The sequence below is a fragment of the Falco punctatus genome, assembly GCF_963210335.1.
Source record: "Falco punctatus genome assembly, chromosome: 7".
In the NCBI taxonomy this organism is placed as follows: domain Eukaryota; kingdom Metazoa; phylum Chordata; class Aves; order Falconiformes; family Falconidae; genus Falco; species Falco punctatus.
The window spans coordinates 3,480,221-3,504,084 of record NC_137587.1 but is presented as its reverse complement, the minus strand read 5'-3'; the positions used below and the strand labels follow the sequence as shown (position 1 = coordinate 3,504,084).

At 48.1% G+C, this 23,864-nt stretch overlaps 1 protein-coding gene and 1 long non-coding RNA gene across 6 annotated transcripts; both read right to left on the bottom strand.

Annotated features, from left to right (window-relative positions):
• Nucleotides 1-1,864: 1,864 nt before the first annotated feature.
• SLC39A13 (solute carrier family 39 member 13) lies at nucleotides 1,865-22,761 on the bottom strand. Of its 5 annotated transcripts, XM_080397541.1 has the most exons (12): nucleotides 22,626-22,759; nucleotides 21,085-21,265; nucleotides 17,464-17,573; nucleotides 15,982-16,281; nucleotides 15,415-15,528; nucleotides 13,595-13,713; nucleotides 12,206-12,358; nucleotides 6,855-6,944; nucleotides 6,436-6,486; nucleotides 6,077-6,209; nucleotides 5,845-5,944; nucleotides 1,865-4,359 (listed from the first exon to the last, which is right to left on the bottom strand). In XM_080397541.1, exons 4-12 carry the CDS (start codon nucleotides 16,247-16,249, stop codon nucleotides 4,284-4,286), a joined length of 1,104 nt encoding a protein of 367 aa, XP_080253667.1. In that variant the 5' UTR covers nucleotides 16,250-16,281; nucleotides 17,464-17,573; nucleotides 21,085-21,265; nucleotides 22,626-22,759; the 3' UTR covers nucleotides 1,865-4,283. The 5 variants fall into 5 exon arrangements, with proteins under 5 accessions (XP_080253667.1, XP_080253666.1, XP_080253665.1 ...); XM_080397540.1 differs by lacking the exon at nucleotides 21,085-21,265 and having other exon boundaries at nucleotides 22,626-22,761; XM_080397539.1 differs by lacking the exon at nucleotides 17,464-17,573.
• Nucleotides 9,068-12,199, bottom strand: LOC308067905. The gene is made up of 2 exons (XR_013929782.1): nucleotides 11,786-12,199; nucleotides 9,068-11,752 (listed from the first exon to the last, which is right to left on the bottom strand). It is a non-coding gene; the product is annotated as an uncharacterized lncRNA (long non-coding RNA).
• Nucleotides 22,762-23,864: the final 1,103 nt, after the last annotated feature.

The window sequence follows — 23,864 nt, the reverse complement described above, 5'->3', positions numbered from 1 at the left end:
CCTCCTGCCCAATACACAGCCCGCTGGGTTAGCGACCGTGGATCTCTTTGATCACGACTAGTTAAAAATACACCAGATCCCAAATACCATTGTGCTTCATCTTCTGAGAGCAGGACTTATCTCCACCCGTTAACAAAACTCTCCATACACATGCTGTCTCTGTCTCCTGAGCTAGCCTGCTCTCTCTCTCCTGAATCTGTGATAACTCACCCACCGAGCATGGTACTGTTCGGGTGCCAACTTGTGGAGCTGTCCCCACTTGGCCATTATCATAGTTTTGGTTTTAATTAGGCATCTCATTGTCACCTCTCTACCCCTGGAATAAAAAGATGCTCTACTATCCTCTAACTCTTTGGTTGGATATAGAGGTTTTAAGTCAGGCACTTGCTTTTTGGTTAGTTCTGCCAAACTCAAAAATCCCTGTTCGTGACCCAGCTCCAAGTCAAAATCTGCTGGTAATCAGACACACCCCCACTCCCCCACACACACACACTCATTTTCCTCCAATTCAAACCTTAAGATTTCCTCTTGGTCCAGTGCATCCGAAAGAGCCGCTGAGTGGTGTTACACTCCGCAGTTAGTTGGCTCGGCAGGGTTTCTATTTGTTCTTGCCAGGATTCAACAGTTTCATCATTTCATCAGGTGCCTCTCCTGAGCTGCCACTAGTGCTGCTCCCAGTAACAGCACACACCATGGCTATTCCTTTTCCTTATCACACCTTTTCTTCTCTTTCCTAACTTATAATTCTTAAATGAGGCCAATTATCATGAGCCAGGTCATTCCCAGCCAGGAGACGCACGCATTATGCTCCTTCAGTTTTTCCCTAATGGTGGAGCAGCCAAGCACTGGCATTTCCCGGGCAGCCATGGCTCGCCACTGCTCAGATCTCTCCTGGCTCATCAATGAGATCGCTCCCTGGCTCTCCCTGCCTGCTTTCACGAGGTGGAGAGACTGTGCCCCTGCTACAGACCTTCCAATACAGGGGAATCCCATCCACCACGCCAACTTAAATGTCACGTCCCAGAAGGAAGGAGGAGTAAAAGAGGAGTGACTCAGATTCGCTGATTCTCCTGGTTGGAATAGGGTGTACACAACACTTGAGGTCCACAGGCAAACAAAGGCTTTTATTCCATAGTTAGGCTCATTGGTAAGCAACTGGGCAGCAAGAGCTTATCACTTGCGACGTGTATGAAGTTTTACACCTTGCATTACGAGAGAGAGAGAGAAAGAGAACACCAGTCCTAGGTCCAGCATCAGGCCTACCAGCATGGGGTACTTCTCGTAGGAGCGCTCAACCACAAGTCCCTTCTTCCTTTATTCCTATCCCCAAAATGGCACTGGCCTTCCTCTTATTCTTATCCTCCAATGTGGACCACCTCGTACTTCAATCAGCCTCACTTGCCATGTAAATAAGCACACATGTGCCTTACAGGCGGCAGGGGGACAAGTCCTTCTGGTCTTGAACTGAGTTGGTGGTCACGATCTCCCCCTGCACATTTACCTTTCCCCCAGTTGTCGCAGAGATTTGCTGATGCTGATGCTCCTGGGGCCATTACTCACCCTTCGGCAGGCTGCTCCCTCTTACCAGTCTTTAGCTCCTCTTCCAGGTCATACGAAGTAAATGTTCACTTGATCTTGTGAGTGTTTGAGATATTCCTCAAGTGTTTGAGACCTTACTTGGACAGGTTTAGAGGATCTCCACCCCCTATTCCCTAAACGTATTTAATCTCCTGCTGTTGTTCGCCCCCTTCTGAGCTTTCCTTCGTGTCAAGATTATTTTTCCAGCTGGTCCCCTACAGATGGCCTTGACATGAGAAGGGTATGGGTAAATGGGTGGGATACAGACTCTAGCTTGAAGGCAGAATGGGGGATAAATGAATGGAAGTGTTTAATGCACTACAGAAATATATTAATATTAAATCACACATGCACATACAGGAGTCGTTCACTGAGTAGTATAAAATTGCACCACTTGAGTTGATCGAGGAAAACAGAGCCAAATAACATAGTTTTATGTATACACTTGTTGTTCTAACGCTTTTCGTTTAACGCCTCCAGGTGTAAGAAATACACTTACAAAGTTTTGTACTTAGAACAAGCAGGGATCTTGGACAAGACTTCAGTTTATTTTCCCTGTTGCTGCATAGCCTATTTCCTTCTTAATCTGCAGGACTAGAACTAATTCAGCTACATGGAAGAATGCTTATCCTGTACTGTGACCTTACTCCCCGCAGCCACGACAGCAGACTGGGCAGGGGCCATACACACCGAGGATGTTAATGCTGCTCTCAGCAGCACTGTCTTACCACCCATTTTACTAAAAGCTTCCGTCATTTCTTAGAATCAAGCATGCCTCTAACTGCAGCTGTTCCTTTCAGTGTTTTTCAATGCCGTATATCATCTCAGCAGCCTGCTAAAGGTGGGGATTAACGCAGCTATAGAATAGTTAAAGTAGGGAGGAGCAGCCTGCACGGACACCGTTCACTGTGACCAGCCCTCCTACGGCTCTCAGTCCTGCCGACTTCTTTTCTACTCTGAACAGCAGGGGAAGAAAGAAGCTTTACTGAGCATTGAAAAGGCTGGCTACAACTATTGCATTAATCATCACTTTTACAGTACTTAGAAGAGCTTTACTACTTTCTAAATTAGGCAACATATTTCTCACATGGCTCATGTAGTAAGAAGCTGCTCCTAAAATGTGAAAGCAGTGCTATTTAGTATGGAGCTGTGGAATAAGGAATGAGATGAGGCTTCCTATTCGGTTTCACTCCCAGCACTCTCCTGCATCTTCCCTCAGCTTTGCAGCCCACGACATGCCACACGCACAGATGTAGAAGTTTTTACAACCCGTAGTTTAGCCATTGTTCGAACAGCTAACACACAGAAATGCCTGGGTCTCTGTGTCTGCACACCACTGCACACCTGGATCTCTCAGGGAAAAATGACTTTGAAATAGGATGTTATTTCAAGCAAAATCAAATCAATAAATTACTATTCTGTTGTAGGAAAAGCGGAGGCTATGTTCTGAGTGTAAATTAGGAATCATTAATATTAATTATAGGAACAGTGTGCCAGGCACTGTAATAACAATCAAGAAAACAGCTCATGACTGTACGTCTTAATATACTAGCAAGGAAAAAGCTATTCCTGCATTTCTGAAGATGCGCAGCCTAACAGTAGGTGCATCCCAGTTTGAGTTTCTACACAAATTGTACATGCACACACGTATAGTCATGAAAAAGAAATAAATACACAAACCCCTGAGTAGAACCTAGTGGATTTGGTAAAAAAGAAAGCAATGAAAAGCCTAGGTTCATCCTAGTATATAAGGTCACCTTCCATGACGACTACCATTCTCCATTTCATTAACTGTTTCATAGTATTTTCTGGGAGAAGATGTAGTGGAATTGCAACAGTTTAGATGCAACATGGCAAGAGACCGCAGTGTTATTCACACGTGGCATACTCTCAGCAAAGTGAGAAGCTCACTGTGAAACAACCCATAGGCAGTGGCTTCTCAGTTAACAGATCTGCTGCAGCCTACAGACCAACAGGTGAGATGCATTTCACTCTGCTACCCATGAAAAGAAATATGTCACCGTATATAATTACGGTAAGGTTCTGGAGTATATGTATTCCGGGAATATAACAGCAATAAAGGGGTTATGTGAGTTGGGAACTGTACTAAGAGAACATATCTTTCTGCTGAAGAACGGAAAAACGTAACGTACGTTAACTTCCTAAGGTAACGGTTGCAGGTTGTCTACAGGCAGCCTCCTTTATAAATTTACATTTTGAGAGCACACATTCTTTCAGCCTTTTACGGAGTAATTCAGGAATGCATCCCTACAGCTCTAAAACAGCTGCAGTTACTTCTGCATGTAGTACATAGAAAAGCCTTGAGATCTTCTGTTTGAAAGGAACAATATAAATCACTATATACTTTTTCATATATAGTTTTTCATTTTTTTACATCTTTACATTGTATTGACCTATAAAAGATCCCATTTAGTAGTTCTACTCTGCTTCCTTACTATACAAAACAATGCGACGCAGGTCATCTCTAGGTCCCAGAGACGTAACGTGGTTGTTGAACAGCCAGGGATAGGAGAGCCAGGGAATGAAGTCCTGCACACCCAGATCTCTTTCTCACCTGCTTCTCACACTAGCAGCCAGGTCTGCACGCACACACATAGGAAGTAATATTAGTGTTCCTTATTGCTTTGTAACAGCTTAGAATCACTGGGGTGGCTCTGGGAGGCATCCTGAGGTCTGCGCAGAGGTCACTCCGTTGTGAGCGAGAGTAGCACCATGACTGTAATGCCTGTGCACAGGAGCAGAATCTGCTGCAGGGAGTTCCTGGGAAAGAAACAGCAAAATTAGGAGGAGCCCCAGACCAATCCCAACAGGCAGCAGTGTAGAGGCTCACACATGGTTTGTTCTCTGCCCTTCCAAATCTACCACAAGGAGAACACAACAGCGGTATGAAGTCACTAACACAGCTAAGACGACTCCTTCCCAGCACCCCAAGCAAAGAAGTTGTCTATCATCTGGCATGTATTTGTTTCCACTCAGCTGCAAGGCCCAACCTCAGGTTTCAAACTCAATGTAAAGCTGACTCAGTCACGCAGCTACCCCGGCGTCTCCTGTCCCTTCTCTCACCAGGGACTGGCACCTCTGCAGCACGTTCACAGATACTTTTGGGATCTCATCCAGCTAACAACTACAGTTACAAAAATAGAAGAAAAAAAAAACCCGCTTAATTTTGCTATTCTTTTAGCACCATCTCAGGTTTATGCTGCATTGAAGTAGCCACGTACCCACGGCTTCCGCATACTTTGCCAGCACAAGAGGTGACCAACCCAAAAGCCAGCTCCCAACTGGTCACTAACATTTCTCCACCAGAAGTTCCTGCCTCTCAGATATAACTGTGGAGCTGGTTTTTGAGCGCTTAACCGTTACCATCAAAATGAACTAGGTGAGCCAAGGCTTCTTATTTAAACTATTGATGTCACTTGTCTCATTACAACTGAAATTGGAGGGAACGTTCAGGGGCAGCTCTGCCAGCCAGGTCTGAGAGGGCCTTTACTGTGGTACAGCTGGATTTGGACCTGCTACAGCCTTAATCAGGCTGCAAGAAACTAGAATAACACAGCTGAGGGGAGGCCAAATAGACCAGAATACATATACCAGCGTATACGATGACCGAGGTGGGAGAGATGACTGAGGTGGGATGCAATAACAGACTATGAAATGCAGAATGATAAAGAGAATAGAACTATTATTTTCTACTCAGACAGCAACACAGCAACAGTTAATCAAAATTAATAAGCAAGAGGCTAAAAAGCAAATAGTAAGAAGCATCATTTCACACGGTGCACTCAAACTATGCAAACTTGCTGCCAAAGGGAGATGGCAGAAGCCCAAGTAATGGACAGGGTCAACAAAAGATGAGAGAAGGATGTGAAGGAAGGTTCACGTGTAGTTATCAGACACACACAACCCTCACCCTGGTTCAGACAGCCCCTAGACCAGTATCCACCAGAAGCTGACAAGACAGCCTGGGGAGCGGGTCACCCCACGGGCCACGTTTCTGAGCAACCTGTCCCTGCTGGTCACGCCACATGCTGCGCCAGCCCAACCTCTGTGACTGACCCAGCTGAAGGTTCTTCTGTTTCACGGGGTCTTTGTCATCCCCCCAACGCAACAGCTAACGCAGCAGCCCACCTAGGTTCCAGCCTTGCCCACGGGACCTGGAAAGCTGGCACTCTCGTCCTTCCAGAACGGGCAGGGGGAAGGGCCCTATCCCTGCTCCCTGGCAGTAAGAATTGCTGCAGAACTTACCAAGGATTCTTTTCCTCCAGGAGATCAGGCACAACATTTACCAAGGCAATATACAGAAATCCTCCAGAAGTGAAAGGGAGGATCCAGGCTACCGTTTCCCCTGCACAAACACAAAAAGCTTTTCTTATTACCGAGACAAAGCCACAGGAGAGAACAGAGAAGGGAAAGAAAATACGCACACAAGAACAATAACCCCCTCCCCTATTCCGACGGGGGTCCCGGGAAGCCTTACCTGCTCCTTTTGGTGATTGAGCACATATTGCAAAGCAGGCTCCTAGAATCCCCCCCAGAGCTGTGGAAAGCTGCATCTTGGCCGCACTCCAGCGGTCAAAGCCAGCCCGAAGTAGGATTGCAAAGTCTCCAACCTAAGAAAACCAAGAGCTGACAGTTAATGAACATGAACGTTCCCAGCCACAAAGGCTTTCCATAACAAGACCAGTGCTTCAAGACTCTTTCTCTAGCTTTCCATGTTGTCAGCCTCCCAGAGGGAGCAGCTTCTAAAGGGACAGGAAAATGTTAATCAGACCCAGCCCTCCTCTTGGCAGATGAAGCTGTAATCCCTCAGGATGGCAGGATACAAAGCCCTCTCACCTCATGTGGAATTTCGTGCAGGAGAATGGCCATTGTGGTTAGGAAACCAACCTGCAGTGGAAGAGAGAAGGCGATTAGGAACCAGTCCTCCAGCTCTGAGAGACAAGACTTCCATCAGCATGTCAAGGCCCCTTTCTCCCAGTTAAAACTTGTTACTCAGAGTTTAGAACTATTCAACAAAAGTGTAGATGAGCTAACCCTCCCCCTAACACTCTACAAATGATTAACATGTCCCAAGTTTGAAGAAGCTCTGAATCAGAGTCAGGATAGGGTTGCCTTTGACTGTAGTCTCCATCTTCTCAGAAGCTTCCCAAGAACAGGAGGGAACTCCTCACATCTTTGGCTTTTTTTTGCACGTGGCATCATCCTTAAGAGCAGGGCTCTCCATTTCAGTGCACAGCTGGTGACAGAAACCGTACCTTTCTGCTAACCAGGAAGCTGGCTGCTACTGCCAGGCCGTGCGTGAAGTTATCAATGGTGTTGGCCAGCAGATTGAGGTATCCGCTAATCTGCAAAGAGAAGGAAGAGCCCCTGATAAAAGAGGAGCTCTAACAAGATAAAAGAAAACACACAGCTTCGACACAGGTTACTAAGGAGTCACAACCAGATGGGAAAGGTCAGGACATGGCACTTCTGGTGAAGATCTTAAACTATGTCAGTGCTCAGCTACAAATTAAAATGTTCAGTTTTAGAGTAAAGTAAGTTTTAGAGTAGACAAGTATTGCCCGAGGTTAGGACAACAGCCTTACGCAAGTGACAAAGAGCTCTAGAAACACAAAAAGAGAAAAGGAAAAAGAGGAAAGCCAAAATGCAAGAATATATCTGATTCTAAATCAAACCAATTTTAGGTAACACTGACTAATTTACACAGGTGACTGGCTTCAAACATGACCTGACCTTGTTTCCCAGCCATGTACTTCAATATCCAACTGTTAAATATCTCCTCTTCAAAAGCTGGCAAAAACAACGCAACAAAACAAATGTTGCTGAAATCGCTTTTTATAACTAAAAAAATCTTCAAGCATTGTACTAAAAGTGCTTGTGTGTTTGCTTTCCCTTAAAGAATAAAAAGAGAAGATAGTAACGACAGTCACCAAAACCCCACCCACTAGAAGGTTATACAGCATGCATATGCCTTTGCACACAAACACACTTCTTAAAATTATAAGCATAAAGCAGCTTCCTTCCTCACAAGTCCATCTCCACATAATACTTCCCTAATTATGTTAACCATGGTCATTTCCAGACAAATTCTGAGTATTTGACCAAAAGCAATTTATGAGGGTACCACCCCAGCTCTTTTGCTCACAGGTTTTTTGGTTTGGGTTTGTTGGGGTTTTTCCATCATATTTAACCAAATACTGCATGTGAGTCCTGAGATACTGCACTGCAGTGTAAATTATTATCAAACCAGGTGTTAGCCAATACATCAGGCTCTCAGTTGGCATAGATTAACTCCAGATATTGGGCAGCATCCAGTGAGTGGAGAGGCTGTCTATAAACTGTGAGGTATTAACCCCTCACTCACCATAGCATCAGATGCCAAAGTTCAGCTGGAAAAACACAAGCACTGATGGGTTTCATGACCCCTTTTTGGTTTCCTGCTCTTCCCTGTTCCTATCAAACTCCACTTGGGGCATCTTTCCTTTCTTCCTGCCCTCTGTAAGCCACAGCTCAGGTGGGGCTTTCTGTCAAGCCTCTCTCTCTCCTACTGCACAATTTCAGGACATCTTTATGGGCTCTAAACTTTCTAAATTGCATTAGTGATTAAAAACGAAAATAAAGAATTAAGCAAAGCCTAACTACAGATCATGTCTAAGTAATAATCTGGGTAACGTGTCTACAATGAATGCAGAAGTTCCCTGCATGGTGCTGTAAGGGGAACACAAAGGGATGCACACTGGCAGACCCACAAATGCAGCAGTTTTACTTCTCATTCCTCATCTTCAGCCAAATATGACTGTCTAAAATTTCTCCTTTTCATGTTGGGATTTTATGTGATTGTGTTTTCCCCACAGGCTAGTAATAATTATTCACTGAAGTTTTACACAAAAATGCTTTCCCATGCCACCATATAGGGAAAAAATAGACTTCATGATTAAAACATTAGGAGGTGTTTTTTTTGTTGGTGGCTTGGGCAAAAGCTGTCACTGAAAGAAGGAAAGCCTTGGAGTGCGCAGAAATAAATTGGGTTGGTTTGACAGTTATGAGCCTCTGACATTCACATTCTGTGAATTCCTAATAGGATGTTCTCATTGCTCATAAACAGCACAGCCAGATGAAGTGTTTATGTTCATGCTTCAGAATTAATGTCACTGTGCAATGAAACATACTTCTACAAAGCAGCAAGGACCCCATGTGCCACAGGGGAAAATAAAAAAAAAAGAATAAAGCAAGGCAAAAGTACTCTACAATGTTTCTACTTGTTGAGGGAATAAAGGCTGCAATGCAGGAGAGAACCACGTTCAGGTGCAAAGGAAGCCTCCCACCTGCAGTTTTCAAGCTAGGACAAATTATTACAGCAGCAGCTAAAGAGTAGAAGTTCTAATATATATGTACAAAGGACGACTGATTCCAGCTTACTAATTAAGCCCTGAAGGGTGGCTTTGTTTATTGAAATAGTATCTTTTCCTTTTTGTTTTCTGGGAAAAAAAAAAAAGGGGATTACTGAGTGAACAGTGGAACCAAAGCAGGCTGGTTTGCTATGGCTTTCTCTTTCTTTTGAGAGCACCTACTTCGCTTGCTTGCAGCGGTGCCGTTTCCCTGCACACCCCTTCCCCACCCGACAGCCCCCTCCCCAGCAGGCACGGGCAGCGAGACCACCCACCGACCTGCCAGCCAGGCGGATGCCAAGCAGCATCTAAGTTCTGCCCGAGTTTTTCAACAAGGCATTAGTTTGCATTCCTCCTCTGCCACCATGCTGATTTTTATGGAACTTGCAGAAATGTGACTACCCTCAAGACATCTACCCTCTCTTGAACGCCAGTAAAATTAATTATGGTTCAAAAATTACTGAAAATGAAGGATGAAGGACGGAACAGGTGGACAGGCAGATGGAATGACTGCTTATGTTGCTGCTGAAGGAAACAGGCTAACAATGCAGGAATATCTTGGTAGTTTTGGTAATTTCCCCCCTACCAGAAAGACTATTAAAATATGCTCGTAAGGTAGAAAGTTACAACTACACCCATTAACTCAGTAATTTCTATTTCATACAAATTAGACAACAACCTTACTATAAGACTGAACAGACGTGTTAGGATTTTAAAGCTAGAAGGGCTCTTCATGGTTGTCTAGACCTTCTACAGAATGCACCTGAAAGAATCTCCTTCCATTTCTGCACGAAGCCTACTGTTTCTTAACCTACAGTGCACTTTGTAGAGAACAGCTTAAACCACAGCTTAAAGCCCACAAGTGACAAAGACTCTGCTATGTCTAAGGCAAGTCGATCCACTGGCAAGTTACCCTCCGTTACAGAGTTGTCTTTGATTTCTACTCTGCTACCATTTAGTACAGCTTTAACTATTCAGATTTGGTCATGCCTCTTGCCTGGCTATTTGTGTACTCTAAGTCACCCCTGATCCATCACATCGACAGAGCTAAAGACCAAAGAAAACCACTTCTTATGTACTGCAAACCTAAAATAATTCTTTCAGCTCTTTTCTGAGCCCTTTACAAATGATCAGTAGTATTTGGGGTATTGTGAATAACACTACTGGAAAGAGTCAGCCAGCCATGCCATTACTGCTATACAGAAAGAGGAACACCTGCCTCTTCTCTTACACACTATTTCCTACTCACCCACCCGCCTGCCTGCAGCATCGTGATGGAAGAATGTGTTCAAACAATTTCCGACTGTGACTCTCATCCTTTTTCCAAGGCACTGACTTCCAAAAAACTGTCCCTATCTAGTACATATAATCTGCATTCTTTCTTCATCTATTCCTTATTAATTGCGCTTATCAAAACATGTTAAAAATTCAGCTCTTTTGATCAAGTTACTCAGTTCAGCTGGTATCACTGACCTCGTGTAGTCACAATGTGCCATTTAAGTAACATAGTAGTATCTGGAAGATATACTGGTTTTATAAATAATCACTCAGAAAAATCATAAACCACCAGTGAACAGAATTGAGGGGAGCTGCATTAACCCAGTCCTTGCTGATAACATAGAATACCTGATTTTTAAGACAGCTAATATTAGCAAAGCTGTTTTCATACAGTACTAGTTTTATCTGAATGTGGAGAAAGTTATGTTTTATATACATCTGTCAGTGTCGTTACCTTTACCAAACAATCATGACCAAATAAAAGGCAGGGAAAAAATGTCTGGATTATGAGAATTTATCTTCCTTAAGATCACATCAACTAGCACTAATTACATTATTATTTTCTACATTAGGATCAGACCCTGTGCAATAGCGTCCCCCATCAGCGTTACATTTCTAATTGAAATCAGTGGTAGACTAACCATTCCGTAAGTCCGCAGTTCATTGTATAAACCTTTCTGAGATAATGGCACAATGTTTCATAACCCAGTAATATTGGTTTCTTCACCACTATCACCTCTAGAAACATCACTGCAGCGCCTTGCAGTTTGTGCAGTGTTCTATACACATTACACGAGTGTGACGTACCAAAAATACCCAGTGACCTCAGCATATCTTTCACGTTGCGTGGTAAGAGCAATAAAGTTACAGCCAAACAGATCTCAAACAGAAAGACTGAAGAGCCTCTGACTGACCACATAGCCACGTGTGGGCTAGTTCACGCAACCACACGTTCTGTTCATAGTTACTCTCCTACAATCTCGCACATTTCAAACTCAAATTACAGGTCCTCCTTCGTCAAAGTGGTCGTTTACTCTCTTGCTTGTAAAGTCCACCCAGACGAGGGTTTCCGCAGTGCAAAAACAAGAGCACAAAACTGAAAGCAAAGCCAATTTAAACGTTAGCCACTGCCCAGCACCACAGCACTCCTTTCCCCTCCTCCACCTCCAGTCCTATGGGCTGGCTGATCTCCCTTACCCCAGCACTACAGGCTGCCTGCCTACACGCCAAGCTGATTCAAGAAGTTAGGAGAGAAATGAACCTACGGGTGGAAAAAAAAAATTCTTTGCCTGTTTAGCTCCTTGAATAGGCTCACTGCAGGGTCAGATGAGGTCCAGGGCAAAGGAAGTGATGCGAAATACAGGTTTGGAGGCAGAAGTAGACAAGAAGCCCTTTCTGGCAGCAGATAAACTGCTCATTGGAGAAAAACCTAACTTCTAAGTTTTAGAGGGGACAGCTTCAACACTCAAAATACTTCCAAAAGGTGCCTTAAAAGGAAACGCACAGCTCACAGTTGGTACAAAGCAAGGAAACCCACAGCTCACACTTGGTACAAAACAGACACCAGAGAACAGAGAAATCACGGCACAACAATTTCAGCAAATGACAACATAATAACTGTAAGATAAGTGTAACAAAATGTAAAAGTACTGTACTCTGGTCTCACAACTCAGCCAAAACACACATCATCAGACTTAAGCCTTCACAATAGTGACTTTGCCCCTTTTGCATAAGCTGCAGTGCAGATTTTCTCCAAGTCTGCTGCGTCCTCCCTGCTGTGACCTGGACAGACACTTTGACAGAGCAAGATTAAGCACAGCTCACTCAGACACCAGGTTCCCCACTCAGGCACAGTTCTTTCCACAGACAACTCCCGACTGAATTTTGTAAGATGTGTCCCGAAAACATAAGATGTGAAGGTCAGTTTGCGGGTCTCTTACCTTGATTCTGTTGTCTGTTGGACAAGAGTGGAGAGAGGAGCCATTACACTGAGTTGAATTTGTTCCTGCTTTTTGGGACTGGCCTGCCACCTTCCGCAGGGGATAGCCACTTCCATTGGGAATCCTTCCAGCTGGTGCTTTGGCATCACAGCCCTAAATTTGGGGAAAACAACTTGTTACTGCCTTTTTTGTCAGTGATGAATGAGCATGAATCGTGGTCAGAAATCCAGTCCTCACCCTGAATCCTTGTGTCTTTACAAATCAGCAGCTTTGGTACACCAGTTTAATAACCAACTGCCAGAAACGAGACCAATTTCAGAGAGCATTCTGATATCTGCACTGTGAGGAACGTGAACGAAGACTTCCCCAATCACCAAGAGAAGGAAAGTAGAAAGACAGAGGAGGAACTGGAGTCATGTGCCCTTGGCATGAGCCAGGTCCCACTGGAAAGACGTGGGACTGAGCCTGCCACTCCTGCTGGCAGCTGCTGCCCAGAGAAATACAACTCACCTGGGCAGGGGATGGGGGAACAAGGAGGCTTGCTCTCCCCAGTGCATCGGAATAACTACGTCTAGAGAACTATTCAATAGCTGGGATTGTCAGCTTCCAAACAACAAAACGTTTATGTCTGACTTCATTCTCTCTGTAAATGAAAAGATTAAGTTCCTTTCAGACTTTAAAGTCTCACGTTGAGTCGAAGTAACAGCTAATTGCTCTTAGGCAGTGCCTGAACTGCAGTTTCACCTCTCAAAAGCCATGGCACAGCAAGAACTGAAGGGTGTACAGGAGCTGCTGCCAGGAGCTGTGCAGATGTCCGAGGACCAGTTGCTCTCCTCTGCCTTGGGGAACCTACCTTCTGGCACCTGCCTGCATTGCCCCTTTGCAGCTGGGTGACTCCTCTGAACCAATGCTTACCATTCCCTGGCCAGCCACAAACCCCTTCACAAAACCCCCACAAAGCTACCCAAAGTCATGCCCGGTGCAGGCCGTACCCAGGAAGGGTGGGCAGCGAGGAACACCCTCCAGAGAAGGCTGCTCTTTGTCCCGGCTGAGGACTCAGAAGGGGAATGACTTATGACGGCTCAGCAGAACGTGCATCAGCAAGCTGCCATCCCTCCAAGCTTACCTGAGCAAAAGCCCCAGCTGCAGAGTCCCCAGAAAAGGGGAGCTCTCTTCTACACATCAAGAACAAAAGCAGCTCAGAGGTGAGAAATCTCAGTTAACACCACAAACCCAAAGCCTGGAGATGAAACACCTTCTACAGCCGGTGTCAAAGAAGCGGCAAAAAGCTCCCAAAAAGCTGCTGAGCCTGTCAGGTAGGGCAGATGAGGCGTTTAGCACAGTGCTGCAAACACAACAGCACTCCCTCCCCTCTGGCTGCTGACTTACCACCCTGGGGCACTCCTCCTCTTTCTCCAGGAAGATCTTCTCTAGCACCAGGAAGGTCAGGAAACCAATGATCACCCAGAGGCCCAGAAGCTTCTGCTGCTGAAAGCTCTGCCCTTCTCCTAAGGGATGAGAGAATAATTGTCACGTCGCTATCAAGTGTTTCCCACATGTGAACCCACCCTGCTCCAGACAGTTTAACCAGCAGTTCCAAGGAAAAAAAAAAAAAAAAAGCAAGAAACAAGACAATGGGGAAACCTCCTACGAGGAATATGGAGCAAACATATCTCAAGGCAAATTAGTTTAACTCGCTCGTTCTTGATCTAACTGATATCCTCATTTCAGGGTACTCACAGAGCGAGGGCCCCCGCTGTTTTTGCTTCAATAGTGCAATCCAGCATATTTCCTGACAATACTGGGATTTTCCCTGAGCTCCAGAGGCAAGCAGAGATTACATCAACAAAAATCCTGCAGCTGCATCTACTGAGCAGCAAGCCCTGACATGAAATCTGCCATTAGCAGAGCTACAGACTCACCTTCCCCTTTCTGCCACACCTGGGCAAGTTATTAAGCCCACAGCTATAAACTTTCTTTTCAATTACAGCCAAGCTTGTGAGATAATCATCCATTCAGCCTGGCTGCAGAAATGAAGATTGCATTGCAGCAGCAGAACAGAATGACTCTAATGGGGCTTACGCGGGTCAAGGAAACCTTTACGCTCCAGGACAGCCTGGCAGAAGCAAACAAGCTAGAGCAGGAAGGCAAGTCAGTTGGGAACCACTGTAGAAAGGGGGGGGGGGGAAAGGACAGAGGGTTTTGCTGGCAGTGCTAGAGTCGTGAGGAAGAAGAAAACCAAAGGCCCAGCAGATCTGAAATCCCAGGACATGGGTGCAAGGAAGCCTGGGAAACCCAGGGCATCCTTTTTGCTCCCTCACATTTTCAGCAGGGAAATGATTTCCTGGTTTCTCAACAGGTGGGATGCAGTAGCACTTGCCTCCTACGCTATCAGCTTGCTGAAGCGGAGAGATACATACAATCATTACAGATTTCAACAACCCTGGCTGTCAGAGGGGTGAAGGAGGTACCACAAACTCCATCCCGACTTTAGCTCGCTGGCAAACACAGATTTCTCCCACCTGCATTTTCTTTTGCTCCCCATCCCCCTACCGCCACCTTGGTCACGGCTCTATGGACAATTTTCCATGACTTCTCCTCGAGCAAAGACTGAGAGGGCAAGACATCTGGCCTCCCACAAATCAATGTACCCAGCAGAAGGGCCCCAGTTAGTTCCAAGAAAGAGACTCGAGAGGTAACACTGTTATAGGGACAGATTCATAGACAAGACATGTCTGATGGGGCAGAACCTCCACCTGAGACGGTGCACACATCCATGTACCAGACCACAAACACATTCCTAACTTCCCACCAGGTTGAAGAAGCATTCCCTTTCCTTACAGAAAGGACAAAGGAAAATCAACAGAAATTTACAGGAGTCCAAGGCAAGACAGGAAAAGTTGATAGACAAAAAATCCACTGCAAGTTACTAAATGTAAAGAAACCGTGGCCAACTCAGGAAGCCTCCAATCCCAAAATCTTTGGAGGACTGCAAGGAACAAAGATGAAGCATTACATGCGTTTTTATTGTTCTTACATCCTTCCTTAGGCATTTGCTTTTACACATTCTTTGAAAGAGAATACCAGCCTAGACCAGTTTTGGGGATGACCCAGCCTGGCTGGTCTTTTGTGTTTTCAAGACGGAACGGGCTCAAACCCCGTAGCAGCAGGGACAGCACAGACTGCTCCAGGCAGAGGGGCCTCCATACCTGTTGTTGCGCTGCACGTGTAGGCCCAGGCTTCGGGAAGCAGGTGCAGGAACACGTTCCCCAGCAGTCCACCAATTGCAAAACTCAGCAACTGCTTCAAACGGTGTGATCCAGCTAAAAAAAAAAAAAAAATAAAAAAAATAAAATTAAAAAAAAAAAAAACTGATCACAACTCAGTTGGGAGCCAAAACATCTCCAGCTGAGATTTTGCACAGAGAGATCTGAACTGGAAGCATCTGCAAAGCGAGCTTTCAAAGGAGAGAGCACAAAACAAATAGCCGGAGTGCAAAATAAAGCCCTTGCACCACTTGGCTGGGACAGGCGAGCGTGGGAGGGTCCTGGACCAAGGAGGATGCTAAACAAACAACATCCTTTGTACACGCTCCATGCAGGGCTTGCATTTGTCCGAAGGCTCCCTACCACATCAGCAGGTACAGCCTAAAGCACCAGAAATGGACTGGTTTAGAGGCCGGTATTTCCATGACAAGGCACAGCTCATCCCTGTGCCGTTCAGTCACAACCCAGGACTTCTGGCCTCAGAAGGGCCAACGCGGGTAGCAGGCTTACCTTCTGATCGCAGAGCGGCTCCCGTCTCAAATGGGATCACCAGCAAGGGGAAGACCCCACTCAGCCCCACCATGAGCGAACCGATGAGGGAACAGACCCAGGCATCCAGCCGCTCGCTGCTGAAAAGGCTTCCCCAGGACTCGGGCTCCTTCTCGCACAGAGGACCAGAGCTAGCAGCGACATGACTCCTCGGGAGCTGCTGAGCCTCACAGGCCACGATCAGAAACAAGGAAAGCGTCCCATCAAGCAGAAGCTTTTGTTTTGTCATCGCTAAGTGGTCTCAGCCAGGCTGGCCAACCTCTGAAAAGAGCAGGGAGAGCGGTTCTGAGAGCGTGCCCGAGAGCCCCTCCCGCCACCGCGGGGGAAGGGCTTTGGGGACACCATCCCCCCCCTCAGCACCCCAGCACAGGTATGTACCCCTCTAAGGAACACCTGAAACTCTCTCCGATTTCAACAGAGCGCTAAAGGACAGAGAGGCTGTTTAGCATCGGGTGTATGAAACTGCACGAGACATCTTGTGAAAGAGCCTGGCTTTCAGCATCTCCCCTCGGGTGGGCTGGACAAGGACTCCGAGCACCTTTGTCCTTGCCCTTCACTGTCCCGAGGCTTCAGAGAAACGTACTGACCAGAGATACTTCCCAGGTAAGTCTTCTCTTCACCATGGAACAGCATCCATGTCACAAATCAGGATGCTAGACAGGCAACCAAACCATGAAATCATGAGTGGTGTAAGGATGGTGAACAGGGTAGATTGTTCACCAGCTCTAATGACAGAAGTGCTAATACAGCCCATCACATGAAGCCCGAGAGGGTCAGCTTCCAAACAAACTGACGTGACTCTTCATCAGCGGGTAACCTGTGTGGCTGTACTCCTCCAAAAACAATCGAAAATTTGATATGGATTCAACAAAAGACAGGACGAGTACTAGAAGGACAAACCTACTGACTGTTCATGGTCAGACAGCTCCCATCAGACTCAGGAAACCCACTTATGGGAAAGGAGCTGGAGGCTGGAAGAAGTTGGAAAATATATATACTTGTCCTATTTTTATTTTTTCCTAGAAGGATACTGGGTTAGATGGTCTCTTAGTCAAAATCAGCACCACCGTTACTAAGAACTCTTCAGTCACAAGAAAACCAGAGAGAAGCAGATGTGTTAGAAGAGGAAAAGAAAGAATTACACTCTTGTTGGCAAACAGGAAAGGAGAGCAAATGATGCAAAGGCTGAAGTAATCCAGAAGAAAAAGTGAAATACGACAAGCAAAATTAATTTGGAAATGGGAGGAAAGAGCGGGTTAGAAAAGAACGGCTTAAGAAATGTTCACAGAGCAGCTGTAGATTGAAAGGGAATAGCAGCATTCCCCTGAAAGCACGTTAAGAAACCAGTCAAAGTCATCTCTGAAGCGTTAGTGACCATCTTTGAAAATTTACAGGAATACGGGAAGGCCACAGAAGGCTGGAGAAGCATCATGCTTCACCTACCTTGATAAAAAGGAAAAAAAAAGGTGGCAGAAGACTTAAGAAGTTACAGACCAGTAACTTCAATCCTCTGAAAGACTCTTGATCAAGTTAAATGATCAGTTTGTAGTTACCTATAAGATAAGAAAGTGATAAAGATAGCAAAGCATTAAGTAACAGCCAGACAGAAAGGAGCCTGAAATTACCAAAACAAAATTCTGGGTGTCAGAACCAATCTAAGGGCTCACTGCAGCTGGAAAGGACGCTGCTGCCCCTTGTCCCCCACCCCCCCCATGAAGCACCCCCTCCCCATGCTTAAACCTGACTCCATGACCGAGCCGGGTCAGAACAAACTAGCAGGGAAAACAATTTTTTTTTAAAGGTTTGGCCCTTTTCCAATTTCAGTCCCTGAACTAAATCACTGCAGGAGGAAGGCCCAGCTGCAGTGAGCAATCGAAACGAAAATTAAAGGACAGGATCCCACGGCTCCCGTGAAGGAGAGCACAGTTCTAAGCACAGTGACCATGGAGATCAGGAGCAGGGGGATGCAAGAAGGAACTGATGAAGACACTGGCTGGGCAAGAACCATTAAAACGGGCAAGCTGTGCAAGAACCATTAAAACTTTCTGTAGCAAGGTAACATCTGATCAAGTGTAAACTCTACTGACCTATACAAAACCCATCACTTTTTTTTTTTTCCTAAAAAAAAACAAAACGAAAAAAAACTTCAACATAGCAAGTTCAAACCAGCTCAGGATTTTGTGGCATCTTATTGCAGGATTTTGATCTGGCTGCAGGAACCCTTGACCTACCTATAGCATACTATCAAACCAATTTCAGTAAAGATCAGTATGAAACAGTATACTACAGGGTAAAAAAAAAAAAAAAAAAAAAAAAAAAAAAAGGCACATGGACATGACAAAACAGTAACTCCGATGTGCCACAAAAAAAAAAAGTATACGTGCGTTACACTGATTCAGAAATTAATTCCAAGCCAGCAGGCTTCTGTCACTATAAAGTAAACAACTGACAGCCTGGGACGTGTTAGTAGCTCCGTTGTAGGTGCGACACAGCAGCAGTGATTCTACTCCACTCCACACAGATGAGAGAGACTTCAGCCAACAGACCGCACCCAGCCAACATACTCTTCTTCATAAAACAGATGCAAAAATCAGAGACATGGCCGGGGAAAGAAACAAAGACAGTGTAGAAAGCATGACCTGGAAAAAACGACTGAAGGGCCTGGGTGTGTATCATAAAAAGATAACCCTAGAGGGAACAGAACAGTCTGCGTATGTTGAAAGTCACAAGAAAAGGGGAAAGTGCTGAACTCTTCTTCCACGCTGTAGCATCAGCTCAAACGGTAAACAAGATTCAGCCTGGATATGAAGAAACAAATTTACACGGTGCCAAAGCAGGGGCAGCAGCAAGGGACACTCATCTCTCACAGCACTCCACGCACCAGCTCAACCCAGGCACCGAGCTGATGCTCAGGAGAGCCAGTAACAAGCGCGAGGAGAGCCTGATGGGGCAGAGATGCTGCCCCCAGCCCAGCTCCACCAGGTGAACGTGCCTGCAACGCTGCCAGACCTCCTGGCTCCCCCCACAGCTATGCAAACAGCCACCCACAGCTATGGTACAACTGTGCCACAGAATCCCCCCAAATTTCTCCTTGAGAAGAAAAAACAAACCAAACCACAAAACCACAAAAAAGACAGGAAGCTCTTGAAGTGTCAGCTGTCCCCTAACTGACCAAATTCTTCTGTCCCAAGCACCCATGCAGGCTGAAGCCACCAGCCACACAGGCATCGGCACAGGTTGGTGACCTCTGCTCGCTGGCTGCTGCACAACAACCTGCACTTACATAATTCCCTGCTTCAAAAAAGACGGGCACCCCTTCCAACCCCAGAGGGCCTGACGGACATCCTCTCCTGTTATGACAAAATTAGACCTAGAAAATGACTGAGAACAGCTTCTTCGCAAAGAACGGAGAGGGGAAAAAAAAAAAAAAAAAAGGATTTATACAACCACCACATGCCTATGAAGAGGCAACACAGTGAAATAAAACGAGGTCTTAAAAAAAAAATTAGTAAGGTTAGTAAGGATGAGTTTGGTACAATGCTCTGGGTGATGCTGTTTGTGTTGAGAAAGGCATGTACTCTGAGTAATTAAAAAGGATAAGGTGGGTACCCGAAGGAGATAAGGAGAACATCAAGTCAGGAAATCACCGAACAAAGAAAATTAAAAGGTCTATTCCACCTAGATCCCACCTATTATGAATGGAATGATGGGGTGTCAAAATCAAATGAATATGCATGTGAAGATGGTATAACCTCCCACAAAAACTGTATAAACCACCTAACTTTTCACTGAAAACTTGGGAGCTAGCTTGTCCGGTGCAAATCAGCTAGCTCCCCAGCGTCGCACGAAAAAAATACCTTTGCTGCTTAAAGACAAAATTCGTCTCCAAGCAGTTAACTCTGTGCCGGTTTGGCATCAACAGGCAGCAAAACGACTGCTCTCTGCAGCTCAGCAACGAGGGACGTGGCACAGACTGGCCTCTTCTGCCACATGGGCATCACAGCTTCTGAGAATCAGTCTGGAAAAGTAATCACTGCAACGGATCCAGCAGGTCCGTTTCTTCCATCTCGCCCTCCACGCTCACAGCCCACATCTGCCCTAAGGCGCCCGGAAAGGGCCCTCGGAATAAAGTGACCGAAATCCAGGAGAAAGCCAGTAGCAGACAGGGCAAAGGGCATGTCCAGGGCTCTGACAACAGGCTGCACACCTGGTTTCATGTCCTTCCAGCAGCAAAAGACAGCCCAGGTTCCTCCAAAAAGGCACACTGGTGGACAATAACTGGGCAGAAAAACAATTCCCCTAACACACCGGTGTCCGTCACCTTTTGGTGGCCCACAGGTCTGTCTCTTCTTGTTAATCCCACCAGGGAAAACCACTGCATTTGGTTACAGCAGTGCTGCCTGAACATTACTACCTTGTGGCTCAAGAACATCCCCATATCTCACGCAACCAAATGCCTGATGCTCACAAAACATCTACGAGGAACTCGGTGCATCACGCAGGACACACCTGAACCGATCTTTGTGCCCAGCTAATCACCTAGAGCACATTCCCGGCATTTGCTGCCTCTCCACATATCACAACCACTTGCTCAAAGAAATGCCCTTTTAATCTCTACAGCCCCTTTGCTTCTCTGTCTCGTTAGTACATGCTCCCCATGAGACACTGAGTTTACTTAATGTTTCTAAAGTCTGCAAATTCAAACCAGCTGCTCCTAAGAGAAATATTGAAGAGGAAGAAGCAGTCAAGATGTAGTCCTAGGGAAAAGAAAAAAAAAAAAAAGTGCTCAAGAGAGAAAATAGTACCCTGCCACTACAGTTGCAGACGAGTCTTTACCTACCCCTAATTTTAGACACCAGCATCTGTTTTAGGGACCCTGGCAGAGAAGGTCTTGAGAAAGTCCTAGAGAAAGCTAGAGAAAGCACCGCCAGGTTTCTCAGAGAAGTCTGCGGTCACTGCGAGGCAGAAGCATAACCAGATTTAGAGAGAGCTGCTTTTCCCAGGAAGGGTACATGACCTATTTAAGAACATGCATGAGAGAGGAACAGGCAGCGCATCATTTACTCATCAGTTCTGACGATGAGGACACTTTGGGACCACAGCTCCCGGCCATGCGGCACCGTCACCACTGGCAGCACCCTCCAGAGCCCCGCTGTCCCGCGCAGGTCAGGGAGCCGAGCATTCAGGAGACAGGTCTGCCGGTCTGCTCAGCTCCTTCTGCCACGGCCTCAGGACCCTTCCCAGGCTCAGGAAGAACAAACAAGTGAGAATTTGCCATTAAGCCCCCCCTGAGCAGGGGCAGGGGGAGGCTGCCCACCGACCAGAAGAGCTCCTGCCCTCCACCGGGGGAGCCCCCAGGCTACCTCGCTGGGCGCCTCAGTAGCAGGCAGTGCCTGAGAAAACATGGACAAAACTTAAAATGCCAAGGCAAAAACGTATTGGAAAAGAAAAAAACAAAATATTGACACGACGAGGATTCCTGTAGCAACCCGCCTCCTCCCCTCCCAGACCACACAGCTTCATCCCCGTCGCAGCGCAATTGCTCATTGCAATGACATTTCAGATGTTGTTGGGGGAAAAAGAAAAAAAAAAAAAAAAAAAAAGAAAAGGCTTTTTTTAAGTGTTCTCCCTGGAAGCCAGTTGCCTGGTCTTACAGTTGCAAAAGAGTACTGCATGGAATGGAAAAAAGTTATTTTCCAGAGAGGAAGCGTATTTCCAGCCAGAAAATTCTCCACGAGCCGCCTCCCTCCATTAGCCCCGTGGCGAGCGCCGAGCTCCTGCGGGAAGCCCTGGCCCGGGCAGGGCACAGAAGGTCCCCGACACCCCCGGCCCCCTCCCTTGTCCCCCCGTGCCCCCCCTTCGGGCACGCGCTGCCCGGCGGGCCCCGTCCCCGGCGCTCCCCGCTCCGCAGGGGGAGGGGCGGCTCCAGCAGCGCGGGGGGGCGGGAGGGGGGGCGCAGCCCCCCGCGGAGCCCGGGCACCCCCGGAGCTGCCGGGGGGGCGGTCACAGCCCTGACCCGCTGCACGCTGCCGCCGCTGGGCAGCCCGTGACCGCCCCCCGTCCCAGCCGGGAGGGAGAGGCCGGTCTGCGGCGCGGGCAATGGCGCACCCCCCCGGGCCACCAGCCCACTCGCCGCGGCAGCCCCCCCCGGCCCCCCCGGCCATTTTCCCATTGTTTCTGCCACCGCGGCGGCCGGCGGGACGGCCCGGGCAATGCTGAGCGAAGCAAACGCAGATCTGCGGAGCCGGGGGGCGAGGGGGTGACGACCCCCCCTGGCGCACCCCCCGGGCCGGTAGAGCCCCCGGCCCGGTTCCCGGGGGGGGACACAGGGAGCGGGGCAGCCCCGGCCGCCCAGACCCTCCTGCAGCACCGTCCCGCCGGCGGAACCGCTTCCGAAACTCTCGGTGCCGCGTCCCGCCGGGCCGGGCTCCCAGCCCCGGGCACGGCCCCCCGCTAACCGGGGCCGCGCCGCGGGCAGCCGGGACCCCGGCACCACCGGCCCGAACCCGCCCCGGGGCCGGGCCCCGACGCTGCCCCCCCCCCCCCGCTCCAGCGGCTCCCGAGCCGCGGCAGCCCAGCGACCCCCGCCCGCGGACCACCGTTACCGTGCCCCGGGCCGCCGCTGCCATCCAGCCGCCGCTCGGCGCGGGCCTGCCCCGCCCGCGGCCCCTCGGCTCCGCCTCCCCCGGCCGGCCACGTCGGTCCCGGCCTCCCCGGCACCAGCGTCGCCGCCCCGGCGGGGACCCGCCGCCGCACGCGCTTCCGGCCGCCGCCGCGGGGGGGGCGGGCACCGGCCCCGCTTCCTGCTGCCCCCCCAGCGCCGGGCCGCCCCCCGCCAGCACCGGCCGCGGCCCCGCTGCGGGCAGCCCCGGGGTGCTCGTCCCGCCCAGCGGACACAGGGCAGCGGGGGGGTCTCAGGTGTCCCCCGCACCCGGGCAGCGGGGCGCAGGACGCGTGCGGTGGGACCGCTCTGCGACGTGTTCGCGGGGGTCTTTTTACTTTTTTTTTTTTTTTGAAAAAAACCCTCTGCCTAATTGGACCGTAAGCTTTTCGGGCTGCGGATGCGTAAAGACGAGCAGGGTGGAAACAAGTTTTTGAGCAGGATTCTGGAGTGGTTGGAGCAGATGGCAGCGTGGCAGCCTCTGGCACTTGGCCTCCGCGTGTTTTTAAAAGATACCTTGACTTTTGCAGGTGCTTGCTGCCGCCATATGGGTTCCTTCCAACCTGCGTGATAGTGCTTCGGAAGCCCAGAGCTCCGTGTCCTCACGGTGAGCTGTGAGGGCATCCACGCTAGCACCACTGAGTCATTTAGGTTGGGAAAGACCTTTGAGATCACCAGGTCCAACCGTTACATTCTTACGAATTTCTTCGGTGTTCTTACAGAGGTCTGCAGAAACTGCATACGCCCAAGCCGCTGGGTCAGCCAAGAACAAAGATTGACCTTTACAGGAGCCGAGCGGGCCGGGAGCTGTACGGTTTCCCATACAGACTCTCCACGCATTCCCATGTACCTGCGAGTTCCATCTCTCACCATTTTGCCCGAGACACAGAACTTGTTTCTCACTCCAGTTTTCATAAGGAATCCCACTCCCCAAGGAGACAGCGCTGATGCTGACGCTCTCGAGAGTCTGGCCCTGGCCTCGCTGCGTCACACCGTCGTGCCCCGCAGCAGCAGTCAGGAATTCAGCCAGCCACCGGCCCGCACTGCTTTACCTGTCCTTTCTGCGTTCATCTAACAGGAACGCAACCCTGCGTTCAGCTGCAGGTGCACTTCAAGAAAAGTTGTATTTTTCTCACTTGCAAACAGAACGCTTATCTAGAAAGCTGAATTCTGAATTTTCAAA